We start from the raw sequence: 26,532 nt of genomic DNA, 5'->3' as shown, positions 1-26,532 counted from the left end.
AGTCTAACACATCTTGGTCTTGGTTTAGAAAAGATTTTTTTTTTCATTTTCACAACTGATCCGCAGGTAAAACCTACTCCATATACTGGAGTAATATATACTCCCTCTGTTCCTAAATATAAGCCTTTTTAAAGTTGTAATATAGACCACACACGAAGCAAAATGAATGACTCTATACTCTAAAATACCTTTATATACATTCGTATGTAGTTCATATTGAAATATCTAAAAGAGTTTATTTATATTTAGAAACGGAGGGAGAATACGTATCAAATATTTGTTGCGTGCATTCATAAAGACAAATGTGTGTGTGTGTGAGTATCTATATTTGTACTGTGTTAGAAAAAAAAGTTTGTTTGCCTAACCTCGACTGCGTACAACTGTCGTAGCCCACGGTTCAGTATTGATTATTAGTTGCAGATATCAGTATTAAAGCATTCTCAACGCCGACTCTCAAACCGCCCGTATACGTTCGGATTGCATTGCCTGACCGCGGAAGCCATCCCAATGTGGTCCTGTATGGGTTTGCAGCGCGGTCCGGACATGTTTCCCCCGAAAATTAGAGACAAAGTGGGAGGGGGTTTTGCGGGAGTCCGACAGCAGCCACATAGACTCCGACATACCCGGCCCACCCAATCACCCCTCCCGGTCCCATTTCTTTCCACTACGCCCCTTCTTCCCCTTGTTTTCGCATCCGCACCCTCCACCTCCGCCACCACCATTGTACATCTCCGGCCGCCACAGAAGCATTTTCGGACGTCCGCAACTATCATTGACGCGCCCGCTCGCCTTTACAACGGCGTTGTCCACCCTGAAGCCGTTTGTACCCAGGTACACTCCGCCCCTGTCGACGACCTCCATGATGGACACCACGCCCGGCAGGTGTTCAGTCAAATGCCATTGGGTTTATTTCCAAACGTTATGTTGTTTTTTAGAGTTGAAGGATGGGGAGCTACTCGACCATGAAGGATGAATTGTTCTGCGATGCGGGGTTGGCCGTATTCGCAGAGAGCAGAGGGGGGGACCTTCTGGTAGCATGTGCATGAATCTTTCACGCACAAAAGCACATTGCACCCTACGACATGTACATCATTCAAGAACGCAATGTGAGGTCGTTATCGTGTCGCTGGTACAATATCCAGACCAGCGTCACCAAGTTTTGTCAAGTGGTTCGTCAGCTGGAGGCAAGGTGGTCATTGCATGCAGCAGAGGATGAGATCGTAAGTTTTGCTTCTTCTTGCTCAACTTGTTTAAATCATTCATCCAGTCAATGTTGGTCTGCACATTATGTAGCCCACACGCGCTGCTGTGATGTATCACATGACAGAGGACGGCCATTACGTACACACACTGTTGATGAAGCTGAAGGGGGAGTATGTGTGGGACGACATGATCCGTTGATGAAAAACTTGTTGCACATCTGGTTAATCTAGTCGAATTAGAGATATTGTTGTACCAGACTTAAGTTGGTTGCTATGTATGGATGATTTGTTCTATTTTCTATCCAAACTTTGATGAATATCGACCAGTTAGCATGAATTTCGTTCGTTTAGTTCAAATACGAGTTGAAATGTATGCCAGCAACGTTGGATTCCTCCTGCTTCCGTGTCTGCGGACTGCCCCCCCTCCGCAGACGGATGTGGGAGGAAATTTACGGGCTGCCATTGAAGATGCCCTAAATCGACAAAGGATCTGGCTAGGTCTCAGTCAATTGAGATTTCACAAAGTCTCAGTCAAGTGACATAACATGTAAGACAGGAAATAGAAAAAACTGAAGAATTCTTTTGCAAATATCTCGATGTAAAATCTCACAAATATAGCATCGACTGAGATCTAAGTCTCAGTCGATTGAGATGTAGCAAGACTGGTCGACAAAACATGTCCTTATAATTCATACAGCCCGACTATAGATTTTCTAATTATACAATTATTATTTTCATGTAGGAGTAAATCTAAATAGACATCTACTCCCTCCGTCCGGAAATACTTGTCATCAAAATGGATAAAAGGGGATGTATCTAGACGTATTTTAGTTCTGGATACATCCTTTTTGTTCATTTTGATGACAAATATTTTGGGACGGAGAGAGTACTACGTTTGTAGTATTTCAGTCATGTAATGAAGAAAAAAAATGTGTTTGTTTACTCTTAGAAGCTAATAAAAATGCAAAAAATTTGCACGGATCGCAGTATCTGATCATCGACATTGGACAGGGGCTTAAAATATCTTATCGACTGAAACATATATATAGAAAAGAAAAGAGCACACGATTAGTGCCTCGCTCGACCGGACCGGATCCAATTACTCTTCATATTTTGCACCACATGACGCGCATTCACATTTTCTATAGATACGAGATTATCATGCCTTCTTAGTTATACATTTATATACTACAAAAGTGTGGCTTCGTATCCACTCCGGTTCATCACAACTAATACTCGTGAGCTTAATTAAGTGGCTGGTTGATATATACATAATCGCGTAGTATCGCAGTGGTGCTGACTGCTGACTGACCGGCCGGTGACCACGGGAAAAGATCCAGCGGGCTTCGTTTAAACGCCGGCCCACCGCGTGCACCCATCCAACTGCTTCTTCTACTTAAGCGGAGCCACCCCACAGCTGCCACACCGGCAGCCACCTCGCCCATCTCTCCTCTCCCTCCCTCCCCATCACTCCTCCATCTCAGGCTAGCTTTCAACCACGCAAAACCTCGCCGGCCCGGCACAGTCGAGCCTGCACTGCACGCGCGCAGCCCGCGCATGCATTTCCCGCCGACGCGCGCCGCAGCTCGCCGGCACCAAGCTCGACCGTAGCACGCGCGCACGCAGCATACTCGGCACTCGGCACCGATGGGGGCGGCGGCGCCGCTGACGCTGCGGGACTTCCTGGAGATGGCGTGCGAGTCCAGCTGCAGCGACGGCTTCCGCTCCTACCCGCGCCGCCTGCTCCCCTGCCCCGTCTCCCACTCCGACGACGCCACGCAGGAGAAGCTTAAGGCGGAGACGGCGCCCGTGCGCCTCCTCATCGAGGCCGACCTGCGGCGGAGCCCGTCCCGGACGCTCTCCTCCATCCTCTTCCCCCGGAGCCCCCGGTCGCTGGCCGCCATCTCGCGCCTCTCCAGGACCCTCTCGCGGCGGCTCGTCTTCTGGAGGCGCCACCCCGGCGACGACGACGGCAGCGAGCGGGACTCTCTCGGCCTCCCGTCGCCCGTCGTCAGCAGCTGCTCCGCGTCCGAGCACGCCGAGTCGGACGCGGAGGCGCCTGGCCCGCCGCCCGTCGACGCGGCGGAGGAGAAGCCCGCCTCGAAGCCTTCGCCGTCGTCCAGCTCGGGCAGCGTCGACGCGGACGACGGCCACGCCGCCGCCGGAGCCAAGCACAAGGTGAGCCCTCCGGCTTTGATGTCCCGTCCATTGCTCCGCCTGCATGTTTGACTAGTTGCCGCTCGCTCGCTCGCCCTGGCTTTGGTGGTGCCCGCGCGTTGAATGCCGCTCAATCATCGCGCGATTTGTTTGGTTGGTTGGCGCGTCGTAAATACAGTCGAGTTTGGTGATCGATCGCTATGCATGGGCAACGCCACTGCATAGTGCATACATGCATGGGCACATCAACAAAAATTCGAAAAATCTCCACATCACAAGGGAAAACCAAACTTCTACTATATCGAATTTCTGTTGTTTAGTGTTACGGACGTACGAAATTTAATCACTCTTAGAATTTCCAAGCGATTTTCTGAAACGCTGGGAAAACAATGCATGGGCAGCTGCCACGAGTAGATGTCGTAGGGAAACTCAAGTATAGGGTTGTGATGGGCTCTGTGTGTGTTTAGTGGTGAGCCCAAAATATTCTCTCTTGATTTCGATGTGATGGAGACGACTAGTGTAAGATTGTACCCGTACCCCCTGCCCGCGCGCGTGCGTCCTTGTCAACTCGAGTCATCACCCACGGACCGACACACAGCTGGCGCCGTTAAGCCGTTAACAGCTTCGAGCTCACTGACAAGTGGGCCCAGGAGGACTAGTAGTATATGCCACCCCCGGAAAGGTGCTTTGCGACGTGCCTCGCCTCAGAAATGGGGATGCCTTTTGCCCTTTTTTACCGTGGCATGCAGCTGGGTGCTTCAGTCTAGACACCAAAAGCTCTTTAATTCTAGGGGAAGTAGACAAGTTTTTTATTTTTGAGGGATGGGAAGTAGACAAGTTATTACTGCACCCACTCATCAAGTGATGTATGTACGGGCACGTTATGAGTGGAGTGAGTGAAGAGGGAGCAGTATGTGATGTGCTAGCTAGCTGTGTGTGCTTGTATGCTCCTGCTGTCTGCACGGTGCCATCGGTTCAAGTGAGGTCGAGTGGGCTCACGAATTAACAGCAGCCAGCTTCTGCCATTGCCCATTGCTGCTGAGTGCTGCTATGCAGACGATACATGTTGGACGATAGTTCAAATCAAACCATCCATGCAAAAAACTAGATGCAACACAGCCACTCGATTAAACATATCGTGCGTGAATCGTTCAGCAGTATCGTTTGTGAAGTAGTTTCGTTGCTGATTCAAGACGGCATCTACTACTCCAGTAGCAAGGCTAATTAAGCAATGCCACCCGCTTCACCGCTCGTGGAACTCATAAATTTTGGCAGATGAAGCGTACTTTTCCGTAGTACTGGTAGTAGCGTCTTGCTCAGGTATCGCCCACGGTGGCACCGCCACATCACGCACGAGTACGTCCTGCTGGCCAGCTGCCCCGAAAACGCCACGCCACGTTCTCTCCTCCACAGGCCACAGCCACCACCGCGGTGACCACCGGAATTGATGGCCCGATGATCCACCGAGGTTAGGTTGTCAGCAGCAAAGAGGACAAGTATCTATCTATGTATCTGACATTTGCAACGCGACGCTCCTCGATCTTTCGGTTCCATCCCTGTCATGTGGAGCACGTTTCCCGTCAGAAAATACTGTATGTAGATCCAGGAGCCGATCCCAAATGGGTCGGGTTGGTTTTCGATTGACAGTGTGGCCCTTTGTGTTTGGCATGTCCTTTTTGGTTGCTCTACTTCCCTGTGTTATATACTCCCTCTGTTCATTTTTATAAGACTGTTTTAGACAGCTCAATTTGAATTGTTTTCGATGTTGTCTTAAACGGTCTTACAAAAGTGAAGAGAGGGAGTAAGTGGTTAAAATGATCGCGATGGTAAATTAACCTATTCTGTGTGTGCGTTGCAGGAGCAGCAAGCCGATGGTGGCGATGCCGTGGGGTCGACGGAGGAGGAGAAGCAGCAGCTGAGCCCCGTCTCCGTCATGGACTTCCCCTTCCATGACGACGACGAAACGAGCGACGCCGGCACCTGCTCGCCCGCTACCTCCTTCCAGCACTGCCTCCCCGACGATCCCGAACGTACGTTACGTAAGCCTTCTCTTCTCCCAGATTACTACGACTACATGACGAGCATCTAACTAAAATGAAAGTAGTATGAGTTGGTTAAGTTTCCCTGCAATTTATAACGCTGAAAAAGGGAAAAGAAATGGTTAATTCATCGGTGCCGTACGTGGTCGATCAATGTTGGATAGCGTGCCACGCCGGAGTCGGCACCGTGCTCTTCACGCCCCTTGCTCGGACACGACACTATGGGCATTAAAGCCGCCTCAGCTGAATCTTCAACCTCCAGATCCACACACGGTCCAGACTCCAGAGCTCCATCGAAACCGTTCAGTAGTCGCCGTTGCCCATTGGACTGGACCACAGGCAGCCGCGTTGTGAAACGGGAACGGGAAGAGCTCTCCCCGTTCGGCGTGCCGGCTAGAGACCTCCCATGAATTGACCCTTGCCGCCATGCATGCTACGATGAGCAGCGGAGTCTAGGCCGCCGCATGTGATCGTGACGCCTGTCGAGTCGTGTCGATCAGATCGAGTATACACATACTCAACGCATCGTATGCAGTAAATTAGTTTTTCGTAACCTGGAGAGTCGTAGAACGAGCAGCACTAGGTCAACCATCAAGAGCGAGCACTGTAATTTTCATGGATCTAGTAGTGTTATTAACAATTCACAGCCGTACGTTGATTTAATTAACCTCGTCGATGCATGGGACTGACTGCAGGGTCGAACAAGGCGCAGGCGCAGGAACTGCTGCTGCTGCACAAGATCCGACGGCTCGACGGCCTGGCGCAGGCGGTGGGCCCCGTGGATCTCGAGGCGCAGTTCGGCACCGAATCTGATCGCCAGTCTGCGGAATCTGACGACACGCACACCCAGACGAGCAACTGCAGCAGCACCAGCGCCGACCACGGCGCGGCGACGACGTGGTCACCACGGTGCCGGAGCGCCGATCGTGATGCAGAGCGCGAGCCTGACGTGCCCCGGCGCCTCCTCGCGCGCCTCCTCAAAGACGACGACGACGACGGCACGGCAGTTACTTCGGGTGCCACGGAACGGCTGCTCCTGGACTTCTTCGCGGAGGGGCTCGACCGGCGCCGTGCGTCGGAGGCAGGGCCGGTGGTCTCCGCGGTGAGGCCGTCGGACGACGAGTCGGCGCTGGTGCGTGCGGCACAGGATTGGGTGCAAGGTGCCGGCACGCGGTGGGGCGCGGAGGACGTGCTGTTCGCCGGGGAGGCGGCGCTGGCGGACATGGACCGGGGACGGCGGTGGGTGCGCGCCGGCGAGGAGGAGCGGGAGGTCGGCGCGGCGTTGGAGGGGCTGGTGATGGATGCGCTGGTGGCCGAGCTGGTGCGCGACTTGGCACTGGCACGCCGTTGACGTACTATGTAAAAAAGTGTGCACGTCGTGCGTGTGCCCGTGTGCCGCCGGTTTGGTCTGCTAGGACGGGTAGACTGTCTGCACCACGTCGAGTGCACGTTAACTGGAGTGTTAAAACATGACGTGGTTTTACATGGTTGGGTGGTGCGAGCAAATTGATGCTCCATAGCGAGTACTCCCTCCCTCCGTTTCAACTCAAACCATGACATTTATTTTGAAATGGAGGGAGTACTTCATACCTTGTCAAGGTGAATTGAGACCACACGCCGTCATGACATCGCCTAAAATCGCATTTTCTACTTGACAAGCTATAGAACGTATATGATTTAATCATAAGTCGACTGATTCTTATTTTTTGATCAGTCGACAAACAACACTTGTGTTTGGTAGCCAGCCCATTCCAACCCGATTCGCTATGTATGCATACATTTCACACACGTGCATGATATGCATCTACGCATGATGCGTTCTGCATGGACGTGTGATACATACGTCCTTTCGTCCAATCGCCCTCCTTTTCATCCAAACTATTTTGTGGTACATAGTAATTGTATTCTTGGATGCTGCTTTGTGTGCCTGCTTTTGTCGTTGAACCAAGGAGTACTATGATTGATGGATTAGCCTTGCCTAACCTCAAGCAAGTTGCACTCCTACACCATCAACCGTACACCCCCCACCATCACCCTCTCAGAAACAAAATAAACAATGATAAAAGTTGCACACAATATGTACATAATTTTTTTTTCATAATATGCAAGAATAAACATATGTTAGTGGAACTATTGCAAAAAATATGTTTTCTCAGAAGAAATGAATTAGTGGAGTTGATAATGCCCTTAAAGAAGAAAGAAAAAAAAATAGAAAAAAAATCATAATAATGAAGTCTTCTAAGCTAAAATGAATCATTGGCATTTAATATTACCCTTAAAGAAGAAAGAAAATTAAAAAATTCAGAACATTGACAGTACCCTTTAAGAATGCAATAAGAACAAGTAATGGCAAAATTTGCACAGAATTTACATAGAAATTGCGCTTTCTTATAATATGCAACAATCAAGTATTACCGTTAAAGAAATAAAATGAACTAAAAATAAAATTAAAATGAAAACAAAATACTAATTTTTTCTAGGGAAGGATAAAACCCTTTAAGAAGAAAGAAAAAAGAAACAAAATAAATGAAATTTTTAATGGAAGATTGAAACCCTGCAAGAAGAAAGAAAATAAAAAACAACAACAAAAACAAAATAATGAAGTTTTCTAGGGAAGAATGAAACTCTTTAAGAAGAAAGAAAATAAAAACAAAAACAAAAACAAAATAATGACGTTTTCTATGGAAGAATGAAACCTTTTAAGAAAACAAAATACAAAAGCTAAAACTAAAATAATAATGAAGTTTTCTATGCAAGAATGAAACCCTTTAAGAAGAAAGAACATATAAAAACAAAGACCGAAGAAAGAAAATATAAAAACAAAGACCGAAACAAAATAATGAAGTTTTCTAGGGGAAGAAACCCTTTAAGAAGAAAGAAAATTAAAACATAACTTGCAGACAATTATGCCTTGAAATTGCACTTTTGTAATATGCCAAAAACAAGCATATACAGTGCAATTTTTGCTCTCTACTATAACTTACACACATGGTGTATCATACTTGCGTGTATACTTACTTACAAACACACAAAAAACATTCTAAGAAGAAATGAAGTATAGTGACATTGGTACCACCCTTTAAGAAGAAAGGAATTCAAAAATAATAATGATACAATTTGCACACAATTTACACATAAATTGCAGCTTTTTAATTATGTAACAATAAACATATAATAGTGAATTTTAAATAAAAAAGTTTTTAAACAAGGAACAAATAAGTGGCATTGGTATTGTCCTTAAAAACAGGAAATGAATTAAAAACTAAACATAATAAAACAAATAAAGTTTTCTAAGAGAGAATAAATTAGCGACGTTGGTATTACTCTTAAGAAGAAAAAAAATAAAGAAAAAACTTTCACACAACTTTGCAGTGAAATTGCACTATTTTATAATATGCAGCGAATACATATATAATAATGCAACTTTAGCAGTCTAGTATAATTTACACACATATTGTATAGTACTTTAATGCATACATACACATAATAATAAAAAAATGTATTTAATTAGCAAAAAATAGCACAAAAGAATTAGCATTGGTATTACCCTCAAAGAATAAAGAAAATAATAATAAAAAATTCAACACAATTAGCACAAAAAAATGCACTTTTTGTAATAGGTAGAATAAATATATTAGAGTAAAATTTCCGTACTCCAATGTAATTTGTACATGTCGTACTTGCATGTATACATTCTCACACACTCAACATCCGAAAATACACGTAAAGAAAAAAAAAACTCAACTAAAAAATAAAAAATAAAAGCATACACGTGTGGAAAACAAAAGCAAACACATGGATAAAAGCATGCAAACACCAAAATCCAGCACAAGAAGGAAATCGACTGACCCAAAAATAGTTGTCAGTCCAATCCAAACATCCCAGTATCCCCAGCAAAACGTGAGAGGAAAAAAACTACAAAAATCTTAAAGCACGATCCAAGGGCCAGAAAATCGATTGACCACAAAACTAAAATTCAGCTGACTGATATCTAGCTAAAGTGTAAATTTATTTACTTTCAAAGATTTTTTTTCACTACACTATATATAGGGGGTTGAGGACATCGGCAACCTATCATGCATCCTTGAAAGTTTTGGTGATGCCACATGATTGACAACCAATTTCTTCAAGAGCTCTGTCGTACCAATCTGATGCGGGCTCAACTTGGAGCACATACTCAAGAACTTTCCGACGGGCCGAGTGTCATTTCCCATTAATTATTTGGGCCTTCTACTCTCAGTTTGGCAACACAAGAGAGTGTACTTTCAGTTCCTTGAAGATAAATTTATGGCTAGGCTCACAACTCGGGATGGACAAAACATCACCACCATTGGCCGCGGGGTCCTAGTAAAATCGGTCATCAATTCCCAAGCCGTGTACCCCTACACACCGCTCATCATTCCTCCGAGTGTCACCCACAACCTCAATAAGATTGAGCGTGTCTTCCTATTGGCGGGAACGGACAAAGTAACCGGCGCCAAGTGCAAAGTTAATGGGAGGCCGTTTGTCGCCCCATCGAGCTCAGAGGGCTTGGTATCCCCAACCTAATTTTCTCTCTCAAGCTCTTAGGCTCCGGTGACCATGGTATGAGTAGAAGGACCCCACAAAACTATGAGTTGCCATAGAAAACCACTGTGATGAATGCGACCTTGAGGTATTCTATGCCTCCACGAACATCATCGTGGGGAATGGAGCTCGCACACTATTTTGGAACTTGCCTTGGGTCAACGGGATCAAACCAAAGGAGATCACCCCCGCTTATTTTTGAGGCCTCGAAGAGGAAACATTGGAAGGCTAGGGAGGCAATGCAAGAAGACACATGGGTTGAAAAAATTAAACCACCACACACTTGAACACTGGGCTTCATCTGAGAATTTGTCCCCCTTTGGGCGTGCCTGCAGAATACCCCATTGTGAGAAGATGTTGAGGACGATATTGTTTGGAAGCTCACTTCAAATAGGCACTATTCTGTGGCATCCACTTATCATGTCCAGTTTTTGGGAATAATATACACTTCCATGAAACCAACCATTTAGAAGCCTTGGGCACCCTTGAAGGTCAAGTTCTTTGGTTGGCTTGCTATCCAAGATAAGATTTGGACCGCCGACAATTTGGCCAAGCGTGAATGGCTGCATTACACGCTTTGCCCTTTTTTCGATCAGAGGGGCCATACTGCCCCCATTTTCATTACGAAAATGGCGTCACCGCATACAGACCAAGTCCCACACAAACTCTCTGTAAACGTGAAAGCAAAAAAATATGACATCTCCTCTACAAGTGTCGCTACACCTTGAGAGTTTGGGGGTGGCAAAGGACTGGGTTCAACTATACATGATACACACTCCAACGTGGGTCGCCGAGCGAACAGTCAAGGGGTGGTGGATTGCGATGTCGGATCTTCACATACCACACCGCAATGCAATGGCATCAATCACCATGCTCGTCTCTTGGACCATTTGGAACAAAAGGATGCAAGGGTCTTCCGGCAGAAGTCTACCCCACCCTTCATCATTTTTGACATGATCAAGAGTGAAACAAAGCTTTGGAAAGTTGCTGGAGCGAAACATGTGGATAAAATCATGACGGGAGAGTAGCGGCTTTGTAATAATGGGGACAATGTAATATCACTATAACTTCTTAATTATTGGATGAGGCAAAGCTTTTGCCTTCGTTTCAAAAATAAACAATACTGGCGGAAACGATAAAGATTGGCAACATGAATAATGAATGGTGCAAGCAATTATTTCCAGTATATATCGTTACTATCGCTAGTTGCAAGCTCCGAGCTGAAGAAAAACGTAATCACACACACATCTCATGCATAAAAAGGCAATAGATATTCTTGGAAGTTGTTACTACTACCAATGCCAGCCACGATCACAATCAAGCTGGATACTGCACCGATGGATGCGTAGGTGGACGCCAAAGGGTAGTAGCTACTACCGCCCTTATGAATTCGTGGTAGCGCCGTTCGTCAGATGCTCCAATTTCGCATCGCCTGTTATTATTTCCTCCACTGCTTCCTGAAAACAGAGCAACATATCAGTGCTATCCACAGTTCCGACACACAACCTAGAGCGTCGCTAATACAAGGTCACCCAAAAATCTAAGATTTTCGTACCTCGATACATTTCAAAGTATATTGGACGTCACCATCTGAAATTTGGTAGTGTACCGCAAGTCTGACACTGCAAATTGAGGGTGTTCGAAATGAAGTTATGTACAAAGCATACATCGTATATACTCTACTAGTCTACTTGTAGTTAGAGACCAACACATGCATAAGGATATGCTTATGCTAAGAAGTTGAGCTTGAAAATCTATACTCTTATAAAAAAACAGAGTTGGTGATGATGTGTGCCTGCCATCCTGCAATATAGGCCGTTCGATTTATATCTGACGGATAGGAAGGAAACTTTGTCAATTTTGCAAAAAGATACCCACACCCCTTTCCACATTTGTAGATAAGGCATTCCCTCAGTCATCATTTTCTCTCACAAGATAAACTACGCATACAAATGCATCTTAATGTTCCGTGCAACGCACGGGCATCTTGCTAGTACTACTGAAAAAAAAAGCAGTTGAGCCAACTGAGCTGAACCTCTTGGAGCCTATTGGCGTTGCAAGCACATTGCGCTGTTCCAGGACCTGACACAGTTTCGCAGGTGATATGCGTGCATCCGCCATATCAAAGAACACCTAGGGAATACAGTGGAATGTGGATGCATGAAATTTAATCAGTCAGAAGACATCAATCAAACTCTCTGATAGGTGGACTAGCAGGAGTACTAACCAAATTGGTCTCCACTGAAGCTAAATCAACTGTAAACTGTTCAATTTTCTTCAGTCCATCTGAACAATTGGACAAGAAAACATATTCAGGGCTGTAACGCACACACAATGGAATACCTATATAAATGGGATAGAAAAGATTAATTAATATGAGACCTGCTAAGACTTTAGCCTTCCTATGGTCGTCCGCAAGCTTGCCGACGGTATCGCGGACTGCAACTTCGGCAGCAGCACAAAGAATTCCTACCTGCCTTATTCCACCACCTAGTGTCTTCCTAAGAATTGTAGCCTGAAAATAGTATTTGCCAGATTTTCATTACATGTTCTCTTAAGCAAGCAGCTCAAACTTACTAGCAGAAATAGTATTCATCATAACCTTGTGTATGAAGGCCTTGGAACCAACAATAACTGATCCAATGGGAGCACCTATCCCTTTCGCTAGGCCTACCTGCACTTCGACGTTCAACAAAGAAATACAGTCACACATCCTATACCAGTGTGGCCCATCCTACATAAATCTGCCATTGTAGAAGTACCAAGCAAATACGTACCGAAACCGAATCGGCAGCTCTCACAAGTCTATCAACAGGAACCCCAAGCGCCTGACAGATTAAGACAGCAGTGATGATCTAAAATCTCAGGAGAAGATCGACACGCATACTTGGTACTTCCTCTATAAACTAATATAAAAGCGTAGTGATCTAAGCACTCTTATATTAGTTTACGGAGGGAGTACTTAGTGCGGTGATAATGTTAATTCATCCCATATATAGTACTACCTCTGTTTCTAAATATAAGACGTCTTGACAGTTTAGATTGAACTGCCAAAATGTCTTATATTTAGGAACAGAGGGTGTAATCCCTAGTACTTACTGCGGAAGCGTTGAAAATACGAGCTCCGTCGATATGAAGCTTCAGGCCATGGGTTTTGGCAACTTCACCAACCTTATCAGTGTATTCTACAGACAGACACTTCCCTCCGCAACTGCAGCAGCAACAAGAACAAAAACACTACTGTATCAATCAGGTAACATAGCACAGTTACTACTACTTATTACTCGTACCACTGCGGCACTAGCCTCCTGAATGGTGACGAACATTAGTTATCGGACAGAGCAAACTCACTTTCCCTGTGTGTTCTCCAAGCAGATGAGCCTGGTGGTGGGATAGTACAACGACCCATCCCGACTCCTGATGGCGGCAACGATCTTGTCGATGTCCATGGTGCCGTCGGGGTTGTTGGCGACGATCCTAGGGTGGACGCCGCCGAGGGTGGAGATGCCGCCGTGCTCGTAGACGTGGATGTGGGAGTTGTCGCCGAGGATGGCCTCGCTGCCCCTGGTGTCGCAGTGCACGAGGACGGATATGAGGTTGGCCATGGTGCCGGACGGCACGAACAGCGCGGCCTCCTTGCCCATGATCCGGGCCATCTCCGCCTCGAAGCGGCGCGCGGTGGGGTCTGAGCCCAGGATGTCGTCCTCCACGTCCGCCGCGGCCATGGCGGCGCGCATGGCCTCCGAGGGCTTGGTCACCGTGTCGGAGCGGAGGTCCACCACCTTGGTCGCCATTCCTTCTGCGCAGCGCCGACACGCGGGTCAGACCGAGAGTGGAGAGCCGTGGCTTCACTGGAGAGGACGAGCGGCTAGACGTTAAGAGGAAGAGGAGAGGGAAAGCTGGACGAGGCGACGTAATAATAACCTTACCTAGAAAGGGTTGGGCCGTTGCTTTCTACGTATAATACTCCTATCTTATCTAGTGATATGAATGAAGCAACAATATACGTACAACCATCTACATCGGTCAACTCAGTTTGCACCAATTAGAACACGCCAAGGGCCAAGGGTACCAAGTGGCAGGATATATATTCAGTTATTCAGAATACAAGTTGGTTCCCTGCCTCTCTTATTTGTAGCGCAAAGGCAGTTTATATACGTTTGATGATTCGCTGGTGCTGAGTAGCTTCACTGCTGTCACAGAGAGATTTTTTAGGGTCTGTCAGAGAGAGTGTTTTTTTAGTGGTGTCTGTCATAGAGAGCTGGACGACCTGTCTTTTCATAACACGAGTAGGGACACGAAGATCAGAAATGAGTCAATTACACCACTGATGCTTAAACTTAGCGTGAAAGAAAAATCATTTTAGTACTGAAACTTGTGGTATACATTGAACGGGTGTCAGAACTTGGCTCAGGTGTGCATATACGGTGCAAATCCCGATCATAAACGACTGGAGCGCTGACATGGCACTGTCTATCTGTATTCTGCCGACGTGGCAGTGAGTGGGTCCCACATGTCAGCTAGCAGTACATATTATTAATAGCTGCCTATGTGGCATCGGCGGGGTCCCGCCTGTCAACCAGAGGAAGTAAAAATGCTGTCGCCTCATGGTTCGAACGTGTGAGTGCGACCTCAACGTTAAAAGTCTGTCGATAGCCACCCGACCGAATGAATTTTGATGTGCTATTTGTGTTGGAAATATGCCCTAGAGGCAATAATAAATTGTTATTATTATATTTCTTTGTTCTGATAATTGTCAATTGTTCATGCTATAATTGTATTATCCGGAAATCATAGTACATGTGTGAATACATAGACCACAACGTGTCCCTAGTAAGCCTCTAGTTGACTAGCTCGTTGATCAACAGATAGTCACGGTTTCCTGACTATGGACATTGGATGTCATTGATAACGGGATCACATCATTAGGAGAATGATGTGATGGACAAGACCCAATCCTAAGCATAGCATAAAAGATCGTGTAGTTTCGTTTGCTAGAGCTTTTCCAATGTCAAGTATCTTTTCCTTAGACCATGAGATCGTGCAACTCCCGGATACCGTAGGAGTGCTTTGGGTGTGCCAAACGTCACAACGTAACTGGGTGACTATAAAGGTGCACTACGGGTATCTTCGAAAGTGTCTGTTGGGTTGGCACGGATCGAGACTGGGATTTGTCACTCCGTGTGACGGAGAGGTATCTCTGGGCCCACTCGGTAATGCATCATCATAATGAGCTCAATGTGACTAAGGCGTTAGTCACGGGATCATGCATTGCGGTACGAGTAAAGAGACTTGCCGGTAACGAGATTGAACAAGGTATTGGGATACCGACGATCGAATCTCGGGCAAGTAACATACCGATTGACAAAGGGAATTGTATACAGGATTGATTGAATCCTCAACATCGTGGTTCATCCGATGAGATCATCGTGAAACATGTGGGAGCCAACATGGGTATCCAGATCCCGCTGTTGGTTATTGACCGGAGAGGCGTCTCGGTCATGTCTGCATATCTCCCGAACCCGTAGGGTCTACACACTTAAGGTTCGGTGACGCTAGGGTTGTAGAGATATGTGTATGCGGAAACCCGAAAGTTGTTCGGAGTCCCGGATGAGATCCCGGACATCACGAGGAGTTCCGGAATGGTCCGGAGGTGAAGAATTATATATAGGAAGTCAAGTTTCGGCCACCGGGAAAGTTTCGGGGGTTACCGGTATTGTATCGGGACCACCGGAAGGGTCCCGGGGGTCCACCTATCTCGGAGGGCCCCGTGGGCTGAAGTGGGAAGGGAACCAGCCCCTAGTGGGTAGGGCGCCCCCCATGGGCCTCCCCCCTGTGCCTAGGGTTGGAAACCCTAGGGTGGGGGGGGGGGGCGCCCCACTTGCCTTGGGGGGCAAGTATTCCCCCTTGGCCGCCGCCCCCTCCCTTGATGGGATCTTGGCCGGCGCCCCCCCTCCCAGGGGGCCTATATAAAGGGGGGGGGAGGGAGGGCAGTAGCACAACAGCCTTGGGCACCTCCCTCCTCCCCTGCTACACCTCTCCCTCTCATAGAAGCTCGGCGAAGCCCTGCCGAGACCCGCTACATCCACCACCACGCCGTCGTGCTGCTGGATCTCCATCAACCTCTCCTTCCCCTTGCTGGATCAAGAAGGAGGAGACGTCGCTGCACCGTACGTGTGTTGAACGCGGAGGTGCCGTCCGTTCGGCACTCGGTCATCGGTGATTTGAATCACGGCGAGTACGACTCCGTCATCCACGTTCATTGGAACGCTTCCGCTCGCGATCTACAAGGGTATGTAGATGCACTCTTTCCCCTCGTTGCTAGTATACTCCATAGATGGATCTTGGTGAGCGTAGGAAAATTTTAAAATTATGCTACGATTCCCAACAATTTGTATACACCGAGGTGACGGGCGGCGCTTGGCACGGCGGCGACAGAGAGCACAACAGGGAGATAGGGGAGGTCAGGCAGATCCTTTGCTTGTTTCGGACATGCAGGTAAGGTCAGGGGAGGGCATGGCAGATTGGAATGATGCAATGGCCGGCAATGGGGGCGACCAGATTGGGCTCATGTAGGGAGGGTGCTCGGTGACGGGCGGCTCATTGTGGAAGGTGCAGGTGGCCTAAGGATGTGGGCGCGGTGCCGAGGGAGGCGACGGGGAAGATGGCGGCTTGCCGGAGGATCAGATCGGGCCACGGCAGATGGTAGCCAGATGGGAGGAAGATGATGCCGATGGCGTCAATCCTATGCGTCTCTCATCGATTCGTCTCGCAGGAGGAAGGAGAGAAGGAAGACGAGGATATCTGGTAAGCTTTTGGAGCTTCGGACAGCCGTCGGCGTTGCTGCTGAAGTCACGGGCGGGAGAAGACGACCTCGCCTCTATAAGAGAAGAGAGGGGGTGGATTATTTTTTTTCTTATGGGCCCACATGTAATAGAGAGATAGTGAGGTCTGTTTTTTTCTGAGTGGGTCCCGTATGTAAGTCACATAGCCTGTTTGCCAGTAGTCAGGGGTAGTTTGGTCCAAAGTAACAGTTAAACGCCTTTGACTGGATGGAATCTTGACGAAAGGGCATTCAGACGACCTCGAAGGAAAAAGTAAGGACAAAACTGAGGAAGCTCGAAAAGTAAGAGCAAAACCCGTGGGTAGGAACTAATTGAGGGCAACAATGCAATTGTCCCGAATAAATTTCAGCTGACTTTTGCCGTGACAATGTGTCACCAGGAGGTGTCATGGAGCCACACAAATCATGTCTCCGCAGGACTTGCAGAATTTGGGTTTATACCCTTTTCATGCGGATTTGATTGGCGTGTGCTAGTGTCTGCCGCTTTTGTTGGTATGACCTTTTGTGGTTTTAGAGTGCTTCTCTGGTACTTTCGGGAAGATTTTATGGTTCGACGACATGTATTTTATCCTTCAACACTCACAACTTTCACTTTTTTTGGATGGACGACTCACGGGGCTTTTGAAAACATTAAAAAATAGTCAAATTCGTGCAGGATACGGGTAGTGGTGACACTACTCTAGTCTAATTACAACGTCTTTATTGAAGCCTTGGCTGTATATCATATTGCAAAAAACATCCAGGTTGCGCTTGAAAGCCCTGGTTTGTTTCACAACGTAAAAAATAATAATTAAAGATACAATTGTAATTTACTCGTCATAAAAAACAATCTGTAAAATATAGGTGTAATGATACCGATGAGCTGAGGTCTAGTATCACTAGTAGAAAACAGGGCTTTGGTTGAGGCCTGGCCAGCCCATTAGTCCCGGTTCAGTCATGAACCTGGACCAATGGTTGCATACGTCCCGGTTCGTGAGCCCAGGGGGCCGGCCGGGCCTCGTGGGGCATCTGTCCCGGTTCGTCTGGACCCATTTGTCCTAGTTCCAGGCACGAACCGGGACCAATGGTCCTCGCTCGTAGCCCGCTCCTGGCCCACAGCCATTGGTCCCAGTTCGTGCCTTGAACCGGGACAGAAGGGGTGCCTTTAGTCCCGGTTCCAGCCACGAACCAGGACCAATGAGGTGCCTATATAGACCCCATCGCCGGCGAGCAGAGCACTCCACACTGCTCTGTTTTTCTGGCCGGCGAGGGGAGAGCTTTGTGGTGCTCTAGCTCACCTCCTATGCACATGAGGTGTTCGATGAAATGCCCGAGCCACACTAGTTAAACTTTCTCCTCTCGAAGCTCGACCTCCAAACTCCATTTTCCTCAAGATTTGTCTAGGTTTACCGGTCCGTCACGTCCCGTCCCCGTCTCCACCGCCGTCGATCGCCCGCGCCGATCTCATCGCCGACACCACCGTGGTGAGCCTCTTGTTCTTATCTTCTTTCTGAAAGAAAAAAAATTCTTACTTGTATGATTAGATAGATACTTGTCTAGTTTTTCTTACTTTTATTATTGCTTGTTATTATATAGTGCGATGGTTTTGGTATCCGCCCCCGTCGGCCCTCATCCTGTCTATGATTCAGATGTGGTATATACTATCTTTTATAACTATTTGGTTCATTTATTGTTTATGACAATTATGCCGACCAACGTGACATAGATTTTATTTATCTAGGAGGTATGTGAACCGGAAATTTCAACCGACCCTATTGTTGAGAGGTTAAATTTAGTTGAAGAAGAAAACAATTACTTGAAGGAAAAAATAAAAAAAATGAGGAGGAGAAGATGATATTGGAGTTGCATGTTGCGGATATCGTCGATGATCACAAGATCAAGATGGACGCAATGCGTTTGAAGATTAGAAAATATGCCATTCATAACGAGGCTTGGTATCATTATGCCGTTGGATCAATTGTTACCTTGGTTGCGATTATGATCGCATTTGTTGTTGCATTGAAATGTTTTACATAGTTTCAATGTATGGTTTAATTAGATGCTCTGGAGAGCTATATGTTGTTCAATGAGAAATATGTATGTACTTTGGTTTTAATGTGATGATGAACTTCTATTAATTTGGTCACTTATCTATTCATGATGTTCTGTAATGGTTTTTGACATACTTAGTTATATATAATGCATGCAGATGAACCGGCAATGGATGTACGGTGACAGACACACCTCCGAGTACATTAAGGGCGTGCATAATTTCCTCGAAGTGGCTGAGGCAAACAAGCAGAATGGTTTTATGTGCTGTCCATGCCCTAGCTGTGGGAATATGAAGTCTTACTCTGACTCGAAAACCCTTCACACCCACCTGCTTTATAAGGGTTTCATGCCACACTATAATGTTTGGACCAAGCATGGAGAAATAAGGGTTATGATGAAAGACAGCGAAGAAGAAGAGGACAATGACAACTATGTGCCCCCTAAATACGGTGATGCTGCAACGGGGGAAGCTGAAGATCAAGAGGAAATAGACGATGTGCTCGATGATGATCTCCGTTGGGTCATTGTTGATGCAAGGAGACAGTGCGAAAGTGAAAAGGAGAAGCTGAAGTTCGATCACATGTTAGAGGATCACAAAAAGGGTTGTACCCCAATTGCGAAGATGGCAACACAAAGCTCGGTACCGTACTGGAATTGCTGCAGTGGAAGGCAGAGAATGCTGTGGCTGGCAAAGGATTTGAGAAGTTACTGAAAATATTGAAGAAGAAGCTTCCAAAGGATAATGAATTGCCCGACAGTACGTACGCAACAAAAAAGGTCGTATGCCCTCTAGGATTGGAGGTGCAGAAGATACATGCATGCCCTAATGACTGCATCCTCTACCGCAGTGCGTACGAGGATTTGAACGCATGCCCGGTATGCGGTGCATTGCGGTATAAGATCAGACGAGATGACCCTGGTGATGTTGACGGCGAGCCCCCCAGGAAGAGGGTTCCTGCGAAGGTGATGTGGTATGCTCCTATAATACCACAGTTGAAACGACTATTCAGAAACAAAGAGCATGCCAAGTTGATGTGATGGCACAGTGAGGACCGTAAGAAAGTCGGGAAGTTGAGAGCACCCGCTGATGGGTCGCAGTGGAGAAAAATCGAGAGAAAGTACCGGGCTGAGTTTGTAGGTGACCCAAGGAACGTATGGTTTGGTTTAAGCGCGGATGGCATTAATCCTTTCGGGGAGCAGAGCAACAATCACAGCACCTGGCTCGTGACTCTATGTATGTATAACCTTCCTCCTTGGATGTGCATGAAGCGGAAGTTCATTATGATGCCAGTTCTCATCCAAGGCCCTAAGCAACCCGGCAACGACATTGATGTGTACCTAAGGCCATTAGTTGAAGAAATTTTACAGCTGTGGAATGGAAACGGTGTACGTGTGTGGGATGAGCACAAATAGGAGGAATTTAACCTGCATGCGTTGCTGTTTGTAACCATCAATGATCGGCCTGCTCTCAGTAACCTTTCAGGACAGATAAATAAGGTATACCACGCGTGCACGCACTGTTTAGCTGAAACCGAAAGTATATACCTAGACAAATGCAGGAAGAATGTGTACCTGGGGCATCGTCGATTTCTTCCGACCAACCATCAATGTCAAAAGAAAGGCAAGCATTTCAAAGGCGAGGCAGATCACCAGAAGAAGCCCGCCATGCATACCGGTGATCACGTACTTGCTATGGTCAATAATTTACACGTAATCTTTGGAAAGGGTCTCGGCAGACTATCTGTTCCGAATGACGCTGAGGGACGCGCACCCATGTGGAAGAAGAAATCTATATTTTTGGACCTACCATACTGGAAAGACCTAGAGGTCCGCTCTTCAATCGACGTGATGCACGTGACGAAGAACCTTTGCATGAACCTGCTAGGCTTCTTGGGCGTGTATGGGAAGACAAAAGATACACCGGAGGCACTGGAGGACCTGCAACGTTTGCACGAAAAAGACGTCATGCCTCCAAAGCAGAATGAAGGTCCTGCCAGCTACGCTCTTACCAAAGAAGAGAAGGAAATCTTCTTTGAATGCCTGCTCAGTATGAAGGCCCCGTCTGGCTTCTCGTCGAATATAAAGGGAATAATAAATATGGCCGAGAAAATGTTTCAGAACCTAAAGTCTCATGACTGCCACGTGATTATGACGCAACTGCTTTCGGTGGCATCGAGGGGGCTTCTACCGGAAAACGTTTGATTAGCCATTGTGAAGCTATGTGCATTCCTCAATGCAATCTCTCAGAAGGTGATCGATCCAGAAATCCTACCAAGGCTAAGGAGTGATGTGGCACAATGTCTTGTCAGTTTCGAGCTGGTGTTCCCACCATCCTTCTTCAATATCAAGATGCACGTCCTAGTTCATCTAGTCAACGAGATTGTCATTCTGGGCCCCGTATTTCTACACAATATGTTCCCCTTTGATAGGTTCATGGGAGTCCTAAAGAAATATGTCCGTAACCGCGCTAGGCCAGAAGGAAGCATCTCCATGGCCCATCAAACAGAGGATGTCATTGGGTTTTGTGTTGAATTCATTCGTGGCCTTAAGAAGATTGGTCTCCCTCAATCGCGGTATGAGGGGATACTGAATGGAAAAGGCACGCTTGGAGGGGACTCAATAATATGTAGGGACGGGCATTCTTGGTCTGAAGCACACTACACAGTTCTACAGAACTCTACCTTGGTGACCCCGTATGTCGATGAACACAAGAACAGTCTGCGCTCCAAACACCCGAAGCAGTGTGACGACTGGATTACATGTGAACACATCAGGACTTTCGGCAGTTGGTTGGAAACACATCTCAGAGGTGACAACACTGTTTCTGATGAGCTGTACTCGTTGTCCAGGGGACCATCTTCGACTGTATTGACTTACAAAGGATACGAGATAAATGGGAATACATTTTACACGATCCCCCAAGATCAAAAGAGCACCCACCAAAACAGCGGTGTCCGCTTTGGTGCAGCAACCAATGGGGGAAAGGACACATAGTATGGTTACATAGTGGACATATGGGAACTTGACTACGGACATGATTTTAAGGTCCCTTTGTTTAAGTGCAAATGGGTCAATCTGTCAGGAGGCGGGGTACAGGTAGACCCACAGTACGGAATGACAACAGTGGATCTGAACAATCTTGGGTGCACAGACGAACAGTTCGTCCTAGCCAATGATGTGGCACATGTTTTCTATGTGAAGGACATGTCTACCAAACCGAGAAAAAGAAAAGATAAGGAAGTGAATACATCATACGATGAGCCAAAGCGCCACATAGTTCTTTCAGGAAAAAGAGACATCGTGGGATTGGAGGGCAAGACAGACATGTCTGAAGATTATGAAAAGTTTCATGAAATTCCTCCCTTCAAAGTCAAGGCTGACCCAAGCACCCTGTTAAGCGATGAAGAATATCCATGGTTATGACGCAATAAGCAAAGGACACAAGCGAAGAAAAATTGAAGACTTTCTCTCCACAACTATTATGATGATGCCTTTGATCTAGAATATCACTGCAGTTACATGTGAAGAAATGAAATGCCTGTTGTAACAGACGAGTTTCCGTATGAAACCCTGATACCTTGAAACAGATTGCCGTTTTGTACACGAAGTGCATCCAGTTTTTGCCGTAACCCTCTCTACTTTTTAGCACATGCTATGTGGGTGAAATGATGATACCATGCCAACTTTCAACCTTTTCAGAGTTCATTTGAAATGCTTTTCAATTCAGGATCTTATAGCTCAAAAAATCAGTAAATTCATGAAAAATAACAAATGAAGTCAGAAAGGGTTGAAAATTGATGATGTGGCTTTGAATGGTGCATTTTGAACACACAAAAAGTCTGGAGTTCAAATAAGTTCAAAAAAAATGAAATCCCTTTGTAACAGATGAGTTTTCGTCCGAAACCCTGATACTTCAAAAGAGATTGTCCGTTTTGTACACGAAGTGCATCCAGTTTTTGCCGTAACCCTCTCAACTTTTTAGCACATGCTATGTGGGTGAAATGATGATACCATGCCAACTTTCAACCTTTTCAGAGTTCATTTTGTAGTGCTTTTCAATTTCACGGTCATTTAGCTCTCTAAACAAATCAGTAAATGAATGAAAAATAACAAATGAAGCCAGAAAGGGTTGAAAGTTGATGACGTGGCTTTGAATGGTGCATTATGAACGCAAAAAAAGTCTGGAGTTGTAATAAGTTATTAAAAATAAATGAGAGGCGCAATGCTCACCTGCATGTTGCTTAGCTTCAGGCCTTGAAATGGTGTAGACTGCACGGAGCTATGTGTAGGTGAGCATTGCGCCTCTCCTTCATCGTCTCTGCACTCAGGGCTTATAAACTGCTGCGAGTGCCTCTCGCTTGGCGAGGTGGGACTAAAAACAACTGCAGAAAGAATCAACTAAAAAACTCTATTACCGGTTCATGCCACGAACCGGTACTAAAGGTGCTCGTGGGGCCCCAGCCTTAGAACTGGTACTAAATGAAAAGCCTTTGTAACAGCCTTAGAATCGGTACTAAAGTAACCAACTAAAAAGCTTTTATAGACCTCTAGTATTATTGAAACTAAAATTATATAAAATTTATGCAACTAAAATTATCAAAGTATTTTCTGTTCAAAACATTAAAAGCAAAAAGAATTTTCATAAAATAAATAAAAAAAGCAATAAAATAAAATAAAATAAATAAGTATAAAAAAATAAACTTTAATAAATAAGTAGAAACAAAATAAAATAAAATAAACTTTAATAAAATAAATAAGTAGAAACAAAATAAAATAAATAAAATAAACTTTTATAAAATAAATAAGTAAAAACAAAATAAAATAAAATAAAATAAACTTTAATAAAATAATATAAATAAACTTTAATAAAATATATAAAAATAGCAACAGCAAGTATTTTGTTGTAAGTAGAAACAAAGTAAAAAAATAAAGCAAAAAAGGAAAAAAATGCCACCTACTGGGCCACCACGGCCTGAATACGACTAGAAACCCAACTAGTTGGGCCAGGATTCAGGCCCGCAGAAGGCCCAGCAGGCCCACATGCATAGCAGTGTCGGATTAGGCCCATAGGCCTACAGTTTAGAGGAGTTCGAGAGGGAAGAGGCAGCGGAGCTTATAAACAGGTGCGGGGCGCTCTCAACTAGCGAGGTGGGACTAAACTCCCACCACCACGCTGCCGTGCAAGGCCGTTGGTCCCGGTTGGTGGCACGAACCGGGACCAATGCGACCCTTTGGTCCCGGTTCATGGCACCAACCGGGACCAATGCCCCCCCCCTTTAGTCCCGGTTAGTGCCACCAACCGGGACCAAAGGCCTCTGTTTGGGCTGCTGAAAAGAGGCCTTTGGTCCCGGTTGGTGGCACCAACCGGGACTAAAGGGGGGCATTGGTCCCGGTTGGAGCCACGAACCGGGACCAATGCTCTGGCTATATTAGCCAACACTTGTGAAAATTTTCATTCAGTTCTTCCACACTGCCCCGACGCCGCCGCCAGGCTGCCCCGATCCACCGCCCGACGCCGCCCCGACGCCGTCCACCGCCCAGACGCAGCCCGACGCCGCCCGACCCCGTCTCCGCGCGCCACCCCGCGCCGTCGCCGCGCGCCGTCACCGCCCCAACGCCGTCGCCGCCCCGCGCCGCCCGACGCCGTTGCCGCCCCGCGCCACCCCTGCCCCGACGCCGTCGCCGTGCCGCCCCGCGCTATAGTCCGGCGGCCTTTCTTTGATGTTTTTTGTTCATATGATGTTCATATGATGTTCATATGATGTTTTTTTGTTCATATGATCATATGATGTTTTTTTGTGCATATGATGTTTTTATTTCATATGATGTTTTTTTTTTCATATATGTATTAATTTTTTTATTTAGGTTGTTAGTAGATATCGATTTTTGGTTAGTGCATTCTAGGTTAGTGCAGAGGAAAAAGTAAAATATAAGGAAAAGGAAGAAAAGAGGAAGAAGGAAGAAGGAAGAAGAAAAAGAAGGAGAGGAAAAAGGAAAATAAGAAGAGGAAGAAGAAGAAGAAGAGGAGAGGAAGAAGAGGAAGAAGAAGAAAAAAAGGGGAGAAGAAGAAAGGAATAGAGGAGAAGATCGAAGAAAAAAAAGTTTCTTCGATCTTCTCCTCTATTCCTTTCTTCTTATCCTCTTTTTTTTCTTCTTTTTTCCTCTTCTTATTTTTTATCGGGTATGTCGTTATTGATATACCCCCTCCCCGATAACTTCGACATGAGGGGGGGGGGGAGGGGTCGCCGAGGGTCCGAGGGGCGAGGGTCGGGAACTAGCTAGGGTAGAGGGTCGAGGGTCACCGAGGGGTCGAGGGTCGCCGAGGGTTTGATGGTCGAGGGGTCGAGGGGTCGAGGGTCGAGGGTTCGAGGGTTGTCGAGGGGCCGAGGGTTCAAGGGTCGAGGGTCGTCAAGGGGTCGAGGGTCGAGGATCGCCGAGGGGTCGAGAGGTTGCCTAGTGTCAAAGTATTGAAGAAATCCATGCCTTCATCATTTGCCGGAAGTTACCGAGGCATGTTGGTACGAAGTTCTGCAAAGTTGTTCGGGAACGGAGTCCCGGATAGGATAATCCGCCTTTTGGTACGAATTTCAGCAAAGGCCTTCCAAATAGCGATATTCGGAAGGCTCTTGCTGAACTTTGTACCAAAAAGCGAATTATCCTACCAGGGACTCCGTTCCAGAACAACTTTGAAGAGCTTCGTACCATCATGCGCCTGTTACTTTCGCCTAATGATAAAGACATGGTTTTGTTGAATCCTTTGACACTAGACAAACGTGACATGAGGGGGTCGAGGGTCGGGAACTAGGGTAGAGGGTCGTGGATCACCGAGCGGTCGAGGGTCGAGGGTCGAGGATCACCGAGGGGTCGACAGGTTGCCTAGTGTCAAAGTATTGAAGAAATCCATGGCTTCATCATTAGCCGGAAGTAACCGAGGCATGATGGTACGAAGTTCTGCAAAGTTGTTCGGGAACGGAGTCCCAGATAGGATAATTCGTCTTTTGGTACGAATTTCAGCAAAGGCCTTCCAAATAGCGATATTCGAAAGGCTGTTGCTGAACTTTGTACGAAAAAGCAAATTATCCTATCTGGGACTCCGTTCCAAAATAACTTTGGAGAGCTTCGTACCATCATGCGTCTGTTACTTTCGCCTAATGATGAAGACATGGTTTTGTTGAATCCTTTGACACTATACAAACGTGACATGAGGGGGTCGAGGGTCGGGAACTAGGGTAGAGGGTCATGGATCGCCGAGCGGTCGAGGGTCGAGGATCGCCGAGGGGTCGAGAGGTTGCCTTGTGTCAAAGTATTGAAGAAATCCATGGCTTCATCATTAGCGGGAAGTAACCGGGGCATGATACGAAGCTCTCCAAAGTTATTCTGGAACGGCGTCCCGCGTCTTTTTGTATGAATTTCAGCAAAGTCCTTCCAAATATCGCCTTTGCTGAAATTCGTACAACAAGACGAATTATCCTATTAGGGGCTCCGTCCCAGAACAACTTTGGAGAACTTCGTACCATCATGCGCCTATTACTTTCGCCTAATGATGAAGACATGGTTTTGTTGAATCCTTTGACACTAGACAAACGTGAGAGAGGCGGTCCGGCACAAACCCTAGAAGCGCTGCCGAGGCCACCCAAATTTACCAAGTTAAAAGAGCGTTGTCGAGGCCACCCCGAACCTTGAAGCATTGCCG

The 26,532-nt window shown here is 46.5% G+C and overlaps 2 protein-coding genes across 3 annotated transcripts; one reads left to right on the top strand and one right to left on the bottom strand.

Moving 5' to 3' along the window:
• The first annotated feature begins 2,296 nt into the window (after positions 1-2,296).
• Positions 2,297-7,026, top strand: LOC109742282 (uncharacterized). 2 transcript variants are annotated; one of them, XM_020301374.4, is made up of 3 exons: positions 2,297-3,380; positions 5,218-5,398; positions 6,094-7,026. In XM_020301374.4, exons 1-3 carry the CDS (start codon positions 2,850-2,852, stop codon positions 6,747-6,749), a joined length of 1,368 nt encoding a protein of 455 aa, XP_020156963.1. In that variant the 5' UTR covers positions 2,297-2,849; the 3' UTR covers positions 6,750-7,026. The 2 variants fall into 2 exon arrangements, with proteins under 2 accessions (XP_020156963.1, XP_020156964.1); XM_020301375.4 differs by having other exon boundaries at positions 2,319-3,380; positions 5,218-5,389.
• Positions 7,027-11,115: 4,089 nt separating this feature from the next.
• On the bottom strand, positions 11,116-13,849 carry LOC109742278 (probable low-specificity L-threonine aldolase 2). Its single transcript, XM_020301369.4, has 9 exons — positions 13,316-13,849; positions 13,064-13,175; positions 12,742-12,792; positions 12,567-12,638; positions 12,347-12,479; positions 12,192-12,250; positions 12,000-12,097; positions 11,520-11,586; positions 11,116-11,421 (listed from the first exon to the last, which is right to left on the bottom strand). The coding sequence occupies exons 1-9, from the start codon at positions 13,756-13,758 to the stop codon at positions 11,347-11,349; spliced, it is 1,110 nt and encodes a 369-aa protein (XP_020156958.1). The 5' UTR covers positions 13,759-13,849; the 3' UTR covers positions 11,116-11,346.
• Positions 13,850-26,532: the final 12,683 nt, after the last annotated feature.

Source organism: Aegilops tauschii, chromosome 4, assembly GCF_002575655.3.
Source record: "Aegilops tauschii subsp. strangulata cultivar AL8/78 chromosome 4, Aet v6.0, whole genome shotgun sequence".
NCBI lineage: Eukaryota > Viridiplantae > Streptophyta > Magnoliopsida > Poales > Poaceae > Aegilops > Aegilops tauschii.
This window is presented reverse-complemented; position numbering and strand designations above follow the sequence as displayed.

What these genes read in the sequence shown, in the direction of transcription:
- LOC109742282 (XM_020301374.4), top strand. Translation starts at nt 2,850, where the DNA reads ATGGGGGCGGCGGCGCCGCTGACGCTGCGGGACTTCCTGGAGATGGCG. An exon ending in CCGCCGGAGCCAAGCACAAG is followed by an intron (nt 3,381 to 5,217) that starts GTGAGCCCTCCG and finishes TGTGCGTTGCAG; the next exon opens with GAGCAGCAAGCCGATGGTGG. An exon ending in CGATCCCGAACGTACGTTAC is followed by an intron (nt 5,399 to 6,093) that starts GTAAGCCTTCTC and finishes GACTGACTGCAG; the next exon opens with GGTCGAACAAGGCGCAGGCG.
- LOC109742278 (XM_020301369.4), bottom strand. Translation starts at nt 13,758, where the DNA reads ATGGCGACCAAGGTGGTGGACCTCCGCTCCGACACGGTGACCAAGCCC. An exon ending in TTGGAGAACACACAGGGAAA is followed by an intron (nt 13,176 to 13,315) that starts GTGAGTTTGCTC and finishes TTGCTGCTGCAG; the next exon opens with TTGCGGAGGGAAGTGTCTGT. An exon ending in ATACTTTGAAATGTATCGAG is followed by an intron (nt 11,422 to 11,519) that starts GTACGAAAATCT and finishes CTCTGTTTTCAG; the next exon opens with GAAGCAGTGGAGGAAATAAT.